This window comes from Rattus norvegicus, chromosome 3 (genome assembly GCF_036323735.1).
Source record: "Rattus norvegicus strain BN/NHsdMcwi chromosome 3, GRCr8, whole genome shotgun sequence".
NCBI lineage: Eukaryota > Metazoa > Chordata > Mammalia > Rodentia > Muridae > Rattus > Rattus norvegicus.
In genome coordinates this window covers 114,208,769-114,218,911 of record NC_086021.1, presented here as the reverse complement: position 1 = coordinate 114,218,911, position 10,143 = coordinate 114,208,769, and the positions used below count along the sequence as shown (strand labels likewise).

The 10,143-nt window shown below is 45.1% G+C and overlaps 1 protein-coding gene across 2 annotated transcripts; it reads right to left on the bottom strand.

The window, feature by feature from the left end:
• Positions 1–366: 366 nt before the first annotated feature.
• Positions 367–7,821, bottom strand: Kcna4 (potassium voltage-gated channel subfamily A member 4). 2 transcript variants are annotated; one of them, XM_006234673.5, is made up of 2 exons: positions 7,331–7,821; positions 367–4,273 (listed from the first exon to the last, which is right to left on the bottom strand). In XM_006234673.5, exon 2 carries the CDS (start codon positions 3,497–3,499, stop codon positions 1,535–1,537), a length of 1,965 nt encoding a protein of 654 aa, XP_006234735.1. In that variant the 5' UTR covers positions 3,500–4,273; positions 7,331–7,821; the 3' UTR covers positions 367–1,534. The 2 variants fall into 2 exon arrangements, with proteins under 2 accessions (XP_006234735.1, NP_037103.2); NM_012971.3 differs by lacking the exon at positions 7,331–7,821 and having other exon boundaries at positions 450–3,576.
• Positions 7,822–10,143: the final 2,322 nt, after the last annotated feature.

The following is a 10,143-nucleotide window of genomic DNA, read 5'->3' as shown; positions in this document are numbered from 1 at the left end:
CAGGATAACCATTTATAAAGAAGATTTTGTTTTGTTTAAATGACTTGAGTAGTAAGGCCTCCTATGTGTTTATACTGAGTGTTCTGAACTCTATTTCATGGGGATACAGTTGTTCATGGTGCATTCCTTGTGGCTACTTCAAACTCAAGAATAGCTGTTGTGAGGTAAATGGAAATGCAATCTTCAGAAAGCCCCTGTGATAAACATGATAATGTTTTACACTGGCAATGGCGAAACCGAATGTTCTAAAATCATTCTTCCCTAGCTCTGATGTAGCAGGGTGCTTTAGCATTTGAGGCAAACCCCACATTTTGTGTTTTGTTTTGTTTTTGCAGCTGTACACGTACACACATACACAAAATGGACTGAATTCTAGCATTTTGTTGCATATTTAATAAAAAGATCTTAAGCCATAATTGCTGTAGCTGCTGGGCGCCTTATTTCTCCAAGAATTCTTTCTGTGCATGCAATAACTTTGGTTAAATTATTCTGGACTTAAAAGGCAGAAGAGTATTGAAAATAGTATGGTTTCTGAAGCATCATTGTAACAAACCAATTTTGAAAGATTCGGCTGCTGAACGTTACTTCGTAGTCCCTTTGTAGATCGGTTGTTCAGATTTTAAAGCAGGAATCGTGTGCTGTTATCTGTGTGCTCATTAGTCTCACAAAATGAAAAGAACAATAAATGAGACGAAGAAACCATTCTTCCAATGATTGTCATTGAACTGATTGGTGCGTTAGTAAACATTCACAGTATGAAGTCTCTCTCGGGCTTCAGCATAGAAAGTAGTGCAAAAGAAAAAAAAATTCCAGTCTTAAGACCTGTGAACAAAACTTGTTACATTTCCTCCAGAACATTAGGCATTTGCTAGTATATCTCCCCAAAATTAATAACAAAATATAATCAATTTCTAAAGGCCCCTGCAGCCTTTTCAAAAGTTAATTTCCAGTTAAAAATAAACTTTAATTAAATCCAAGATTAAATTGTGACCTATATTCTATTAAATAATTTACTTTCTCTTTTTTCTACACAGTAATTCTTACAATTTCTAGAAAACAACTACAGAATCCAAAGACATAGGAGATGTTATTAAAACACTGGTAAAAGACTGCTCAAGTTCATTAGTTCTTACATAGTAAATACTTCAGAATGCCAACTTTTCCCATCACGGCACAATTCCCAACAATGTTGACAATTTACTTACACTCCCATGGCCACACACTCTCTCACTCTCTCACACACACTCACTCTCCTCGGGACCACCTTTACTATTAACATTTTCCCATTATGTGCAAAATTCTTGCATTCTATTAAAAAATATAAAGATAGATCTGCTGTTTTTAATGCCTCCCTCTTCTCCAAGATGCATCACTTATTTGATATGCAATACACGTTTCGCCACAATTATGCCATGTATCGCCATTAAGCAGTGTATTACTGTATGCAGTGCATATCTCATTTTCATAACTGCATTCTTTATGTATGAATATATTCGGAGCTGGGCGGGCGGCAGCGGCAGGTGGGGAAAGAGATTCACACATCAGTCTCCACAGCCTTTGCATTAGAACAGTTGTTTTTATCTGTCTCGCTGTCATCCCCCTTTCCCTGACACTTCTCTTCCTTTCCACATAAAGACTCCTTGACCCCTTCTTCCATCTCTAGATACTCTGACTTGTCCCCCAGGGAAGAAGAAGTAGAGCTCCGAAATTTCTTGAGCAAATTAGAAGGTAGGTATGGGCAACTGACTGCGTTTTGGGTCAGCTGGGTCTGTTCTTCGTTTTCAGTCTCTCTGTGGTAGAAATAGTTAAAGTTAGACACAATCACCGGCACGGGCAAAGCAATGGTTAAGACACCCGCAATGGCACACAGGGACCCCACAATCTTTCCTCCCACTGTGATGGGCTTCATGTCCCCGTAGCCCACAGTTGTCATGGTTACCACAGCCCACCAAAACGCATCTGGAATGCTTTGGAAATGGGTGGTAGGTTCATCTGCCTCTGCAAAATACACAGCGCTGGAAAAGAGGATGACCCCGATGAAGAGGAAAAAGATAAGAAGGCCCAGTTCACGCATGCTGGCTCTTAGGGTGTGGCCCAGGATCTGCAGGCCCTTGGAGTGTCTGGAGAGCTTGAAGATCCGGAACACTCGGACCAGACGGATGATCCTGAGGATGGCAAAGGACATAGCCTGCTGCTGCTGGCCGTTGCCACCCCCCTGCTGCTGGGCCAGATCGGTGCCCAGAGTGATGAAGTAAGGCAAAATGGAGACGATATCAATGATGTTCATGATGTTTTTGAAGAAGAGTGCTTGACTGGGACAAGCAAAGCATCGAACCACAAACTCAAAGGAAAACCACACGATACATACTGTCTCCACAATGAAGAAAGGGTCATTGAATATTGTGTGCCCTGAGTTCTCCAGGTGGGGTGCCGAGGTGTCATTCAATAATCTGCTGTGTCCACCTGCGCTGAGGGCCATGATGAGGTCCCTATCATCCCTGAACTCAGGCAAGGTTTCCAGGCAAAATATGACAATAGAGATTAAGATGACCAGGACAGATACGATGGCTATGCCCCTGGCAGGGCTGGAACTCTCGGGATATTCAAAGAGAAGCCAAATCTGTTTTTTAAATTCATTTTCTGGCAGAGCCCTGTCCTCCTCTTCTCTCACAAAGCCCTCATCCTCACGGAACTTGAGCAGGGCTTCCTCTCCCAACTGATAGAACTTCACCTCCTCAGTGAAGATATCAAAGGGGACATTGACTGGCCTCTTCAGGCGGCCTCCTGACTGGTAATAATACAAAATGGCATCAAAGCTGGGACGGTTCCTATCAAAAAAATACTCATTGCGCAAAGGGTCGAAGTACTGAGTCCTCTTCTCAGGGTCTCCCAACAGAGTTTCTGGAAACTGAGCCAAAGTTTTCATTTGGGTTTCGAAGCGTAGACCAGACACATTTATTACCACGCGTTCACAACAGTCACTGTAGCGGACTGAACTGTAGCCGCCGCCACCCCCATCATCCTGTGGCAGTAGGTCAGTGTAGGAACACCCATCCCCATGGTCCTCTTCACTATAGTAAAACCTTCCCTCCTCTTCCTCCTCCTCTTCCTCCTCCTCGTCTTCCTCCTCCTCGCTCAGCTCCCTAAGGATCTTCTCTTCAGAGCCACTGGGCATCAGGTCTGAGCAATGAGGAAAACTGCTCTGCCTGTGGTGGAGTTTCTTCTTCTCAGTTCGCTGTCGCCTCCTCCTCCGACTACCTCGGCTTCCTTGAGGATCATGGGAGGAGTAGGCCCCACGTGTCTGATGATGATGGTGGGGGCCTCCACCAGAACCTCCAGTGCCTTCCACCGCAGCCGTGGCAGCTGCAACAGCAGCAGCTGCAGCTGCCCTGGAGTGAGCAAGTCTCTCCCTCTCTCGAGCCCTGGCCTGGGCAGCATAACCATAAGGCATGTGGCTGTTGCACCCTGAGCTCTCGGCACTCACCATTGCCACCTCCATGGTGGTAGTTTGGGGAAATGGCTGGTTCCAGTTGTAAGAGAAGAAGAAAGAAAAATAGGGCAGCTTATTTTCTTACCAAATTAAGGTAAGTTTGGAAGCCTTAAGCAGATTGCTTAGAAGACTTGGGATATTTTCAGTCCAACTTTGCATTTTCTGTTTTTAAATCAGCACACCCCATGCTCCCTCTTCTCAGAGACTCAGCATTGCTTTCCAGAGCTTGCTTAGTCTAGACAACAGCCTAGTGCTCCTCAAACATAAGTCATGAAGTGATGTGGTCTCCCAAACACCTACGTTTTGGGGGGTAGGTGTTCAAATCTGGAAGTCTGTCTGGGATGCGGTCTGATGATGACGCTACAAGACTCAAAGGCAGCAAGAATCTGACAGTCAGAAGTTGTGCCTAGAAAATGAAATATTTTTTTTTCTTGTATGGAAATTGTCCAAAGCCAAGTCCATCTAATTTAAATAAAATGCAAATAAGTCTTTAGTCTTAGCACTTGCCTTCTAGTGATAGCTTGACCCATGTTAAAATGTGGCTTAAAATATGCCCAGCCATTGCTGCTCAGTCTATGAGGATGGTCTCCCAGACCTTCCCTCTAAGGTCATCAAAGCCTTCACGGAACCACAGACAATGGCAGGTTGTAGATAAAGACCTTGAAAGGTAGAGAAGGTGGTAGATGGGGTTCCAGCAGGGGCAAACTCAACACTGAGGTATCCATAGAAAGCAGGAAGTGAAGAGCCTCCTTTGGCTAGAATCATTCAGAAGGAGCACTTCACCTGAAAAGGGATGGGAGATAAGCAAAGGAGAAAAATAAAAAAGAATCAAACCATAGAGAGCAAACAGCCCTTTACTCCGAATACACTTCTCTTGTCCTCAGGCAAATCATGAAACACACACCAGGAGAGCATAACTTTTCAAGAGTACAGGGCGGGCTGCTCTAAAATCTTTCCCACTCAACATCCACCTGTCTTCTTCGGCCATTGCTTCCGATCAGTCAATTTTGTGGCAACTCATTTGTTTCGATCCTGTCCGTTCTCAGCCCACACGATTCTCGCTTTCCTCTGCCCCTTCACCAATGCCAGCTCCTAATTCTTAATAGCTTCCTCCTCCTTCCACAACAGCAATGCTCTGACTTTACAGCTGTTTCCAGTATTCATTGATCTCAAGGGATTCTCTTTAAATTTCAGTCGTGAAATGCTGCTGAATTAAGTACCCTTACATTTTTCTTTTTCTTGGGATTAAAGAAGTGAGGGAAAAAACAGCTTTCTTCAGTTTAAACTCCACTACTTAAATGGATATCAATTACCTAATCTATAAAATGTAGACAGTATAACCCATCCCCTTTACCCCACATTGGGAAAGGATCAATGGAGATCATGGATGCTAGAGCACACTGTCAATGTACACAATGAATGGCAACAAATAAGGCAGTTATGAATAATACAGCATTAAACTAGGCTGTCATCTGTCTACCCACTCCCAAAATCCACATTCTTTGCTGCTGTCTGACATAGGGGAAGACAGAACTTGAGCACATCCAGGGTACGATGACGCTAGACTATGCCTGTGTGAATCCATCATTCTCTGACTCCATGAAACATGCCCCTGTTGTTGTTTTTCTCCTCTACTTCAGCTTCCTGAACCCTCCCTACCACCCACATCCTACAAGCATATCTGAGTTCCCACTTCTCTTAGTAATCATCCCCTCACCTTGAAGTGCCTTCATGTTCACCTGATATAGTCTTCTGAAGTGTGTGGATGTTGCATTCAGTGTACACACTTCACCCACCTTTTAGTTGTACCCTGCTCTCTCATTCTCCAATCCACCACACATTTTTTGCAGACCCCAATCTGTCTACTTCATCTGCTATTCCTGACCTCTTCTAAATCCATTGACTTCATCTCCTCAGCCAGGACTTAGGAAACCTGCCCCTGACTCCAGCCACCTGCTTCTTCCATTTACCTTGTCCAAGAGGACTCCTAAGAATACAGAAAATGAACCAGAGAGTTGGAAATGATGATAACAGGTAGAATTCAGGGCATCCTCTAGTTTCTATTACTGGAAACACTTGGGCAGCAGGAGAGCAATGGCTTTCTCTAGCCATTAACAGGATTCTACCCTTGAGCACCTGCTGCTCTTTGCTGTTGGTGTCAGTGCCACAACTTAAATGACAAGCAGGGAAATGGCAAACACAGGGTATCTCTCATACACACATCCTTGATTGAGACCAAAATAATCCAGAAAATACACCTCAGAAGTTATTTCTAGTGTCATCCCCTCTTACGTCTGACTCATCACGCCATCTTACATGCACAAGTGTTTACCATGGTGAGGCTCCAAGGCCTCACGAACAAAATTGCCCTATGGCTACAGTCACTGTGGCATGTTAGCCAACATCTTTAAGATTGGCACAATCCAAAAAGCCTGAAAATGTGTTCAACTTCTCAACACCCACAAAGTGTTGTATGGATACCACTTACGTCTTAAATAACTGGCATACCCATGTACTTACAGATGTGAAGATGTCTCTCCCACCCAAGTAACTCCCCCAAAGGTCATGAATTAAAGGGTCTTCCAGCTCACTGTTACTTCTACAAGCTCTAGAACTACCTTCATTCTACTCTATAACAAATGCTTCCTTATTCTTTTATTTATTTAGGCTCGTTAGTAACTGTTTTTCTAACTCACTCTTTCACATGCAAAAGCGAACTGTTTTCCTTTCAATTGGCTACTAGTTACCTCACTATCCTAGAGAGACAGAAAGAAGAAAAGGGGGAAGGGAAGCAGGGAGGAAGGGAGGCAGAGAAGCAGGGAGGCATGGTGGGAAAGTGGAGATAGAGGGAAGAAAGTGAAAGAAAGAAAGAAAGAAAGAAAGAAAGAAAGAAAGAAAGAAAGAAAGAAAGAAAGAAAGGAAGGAAGGAAGGAAGGAAGGAAGGAAGGAAGGAAGAAAGGAAGAAAGGAAGAAAGGAAGAAAGGGAAAAGAAAGGACAAATTACAAACCCACCAAACCATTTTTCCAACAAACCAAACTGATTTAAAAATCTCTCTTTCTCCAGGTATTCTTCTTAGGAGAATCAAGCAGACTTTATACAAGAGACCTTTACAGGGGCTTTCCCCTGTGCCTTCTTAACACCATTTAACTAATAGGATTTTGCGGGGCACCTACCTATTCCTGCTTCTATGCTCCCAAATACCAATCAAGCATCCCTCTTCCCTTCCTACCCAACAACAAGGCTGCTGCTTTCCTTTTTAGATGCTGATTTCTGCAACTGTGCTAGAGGGGTACCTGAACCAAATCTGGGAGAAGGGCAGAGAGGGACAAAATTAAAACAGAAAAAGGTGATAGGATCAGACAATACAACACCAAGAAACGCGTACTTCAACTCAACGCACACCATTTATCCAGTCCCTGTGGACTGCTCACTCTGAAAATGCATGCCATCCTAATATTGGGAGAGGCAGCAATACAGACCCGCTCATCAGCTGTTCGCAAAGGAGAGGAACGGTGAGGCTGGGATCAGGCAAACCGAAAATAATGCTGAGTCTAAACCCCACCTCATGGGGGAACGACATCTTTAATTGAGCCCTAGCCTCCAGACCTGGGTTCCCGCTCTGGTACATTAAGCAGGGCGCACTCGCCCCATCCCCTGGGTTGCCCCTGGAGCGCCGCGTAGCATCTGCACCTCCCTTCTCCCACCTCCTGGTTTATTTTTAACCGCCTTCCATTCATGTCCTTCTGTCACATTCTCAATATTATTTATTCCTCAAATGTCCACAGTTTCTCAACAGCCAAAAGAGTAAGGTGAAGGAGAGATAAGAAAGGTATACTTACCATTCCCAGCAAGTGCGAAAAATAAAAATAGAAAAAAAAATCCCCCCGGTGATTTGTTTCCCCCTTTCAAGCTGCAACAGCTGGAGGAGGGGCAGAATCATTGGGGGTGGGGGCGCAGTACAAAAAAAATCACTCGGATTTGGCAGGTGAAAGATCCCAAATATCCACGGAACAAGTTCTGTCGCCTTGGCCGGGGGCTACGGGGTGTCACAGAGTCCTCTTTACGGGAGCCCAGAGGTGGAGATTGGGGACGCCCCAAGATAGACCCCGGAGATTTCTGGTTCCTCTGGAGTTCGGCACAGCAGACCTGGGCTGGGAACGGAAGTCAAGGTTCCCCGAAAAAGACTCAAAATCCTAGACAGCAGCGATCACTTGTTAAGCCTGCACTCCTTCTCCAGTATCCATCCCAGTCTTGCTCTCTAGCTGGCTGCAGGAGCAGCACACACCTCCCCAGGCTGCCAGCGCGCACGGGCGGGGGCGGGGCATGGCCGGGCAGAGGGTGTGGCCTTTGGGGCTGTCACTAGGGGTGCCTCCCCGCGTGGCTGGGCGGGCACAGTCACGACGCTGCGACCCCACCCGTCGGCCCAGCCCCCACGACTGCTTAGCTTCTGGAAACCATCCCAGGAGCACTTGGCTATCACCCCCAAGCGAGGAACAAATCCCGGAGGCAGATGTGTCCCATAGGAGCTGGAATAGAAGTCCAGGACCACAGCTCAGGTGCCCACTAGAGAAGCTGGGAATGGGGGACTTCGATGGGAGATGCAGTTCAAAAAATGGGGTGGATAGCTTGGTGCTGCTTCCCTCCATACCCTTATCTTTTATTTCCCCAGGCGTCGGTTCTCTGTTTATCCCTAGAGGTGCGGTAGTATGGCTCAGGTGCATCTCTGGCAAGACTGCAGGTCCAGGAAGCCTTGTTTCTTTCCCCTGTGAGTACACCCCAGCCATAGCCCCAGCCTTCATGGAACATCAAGAGTCTGCAGCCTCAGCTGCTGGTCCAGGCTGCCTCCCAGGCACAGTGAAAGATCAACTTTATCCATGTATTAGGCGATGTGTTAGAGACTGGTCCAGTGTGGAGTCTAACCCAGGGTGAAAGCTGCTGTGTATAGCACAGGAGACTCAAGTCGCAACAGGAGGGAGATTAGAGGGCTCTGGACAAACTGTTAAAATGACCTAGACTTGAGGTTTTGAAAGGCTGAGGTGACTGTTGCTGCAAAAATAATTAAGGCTTAACCAGAGATTCCGTGTGGCCCATAGAGAGGCTTTATATTAGTGCCCCAAACTTTATTTTTTAAGTATTCCACATTAACTTGCCCCTGAGTAGTTAAGTGTTTCTCTAGAAAGGCAATTGCACCCCAGATAAACTTTAGGTGTTTTCACTGATGGTTAGTTTATGAGTGTCTCTGGGACATAGATGCGAGTATACAATTTTGAATAATCCACAGGAAAGAAAGGTCAGCTTAGAGACCCCCGGTGGAGGGGGAGGGGCGGTCGTGCACACAAGGGAGTGGGGATCAAGACGATGGTCAGGTTCCGGTCTTCTTGGGGCATCTCGCTCAGCACTCTTGATGGATCAAATAAGCAGCATGGCACACAGGTCCAACTGCTGGAGCAGATCCATCCCGGGCTGCTCGGTTGGCACCTGGGTTGCTGTACTCTCAGGCAGCTTTGTTCATGGGCCCTATTGGGCTTCCTTCTTTTGTGATTCCCGATGAATTATTAAGGGAAATATTCCTGAGCTGAATTATAGATATGTCCCTGTGCACTGCACTCACCCTATCGCGGCTGACACGGAGAAAGACACCTGGAAGACTGCTTCAGTTGTTTAATTTTTAAAATAATGGTGTGGGGGCTGAAACATAATTAGTGAAGGGGAACAAACAAATAAATACTACCGTGAGATCTTGTTTTCCTATCTTCTTCCAGTCAATGCATCTTGAGATTACGGCACAAACAAATTTATCCTGAACACCCTCCGCCCTCACCCCATCCCGACCCCACGCCCACCCTGTAGGTGGAGGAGCAGAGAAAAGTTTCCACAGATACCTGGAGAAGCTGCATGTTCCCAGTCATTCCAAATTGGGAGGGACTGATTTCTCCAAAACTGAGAGCAATCATTTTTGATCCCAAAATAGGCTAGATCCCTGTGTAGTCTTACAGGCTCCAGAAAGAGAGAACTGACTTATTGTTAGACCATCAGAAGACTGTTTTAGGGAATGGTAGAATCAGGACTGAGGCCATAGGGTATAAGATCTTGGGACCAGTTTCCAAAAGCAATTTGTGAGATCAATCCACAGTAGCTATGGAGTGCTTCCAGGGAGTGGATGATGAGACTGAATAATGTACTGGAGATAATGGTTGTATCAAAGCTCAGATGTTTTCATTGGATCACATGGAAACTTGGTAAAGTACGCTTTGGCTATTTATTCTTCTTACGGCCCAAAAAGTTTTAAACATTTAAATGCCCAAGATCTTCAGGAACATCTTTATTTCTTTGGTATCAGGAAGAGAATCTACTAAATCATAGCAATAATTCACTTGAATAAAAGCCACTCTAATGACAATACTCATTCAGCATATTGAACAAACATTTATTGACCACTTGGTCAGGGCATGGAATAGTCACTGAGTGACCAGGCCATCACTGATTAAGTTCTAAGTTCTTTGCATGTATAGTGTTTTGTTTAACCTACATGACTAAACATTTTGTACTATTCTATCACTCTTTTATAAAGGAATTGAGATTTGCATGAGTTATAAAAACTTGGCTATCGTTGTCTAATTTATAATATAGTAGCAGAACTAGCCCTCATATT

What these genes read in the sequence shown, in the direction of transcription:
- Kcna4 (XM_006234673.5), bottom strand. Translation starts at nt 3,499, where the DNA reads ATGGAGGTGGCAATGGTGAGTGCCGAGAGCTCAGGGTGCAACAGCCAC.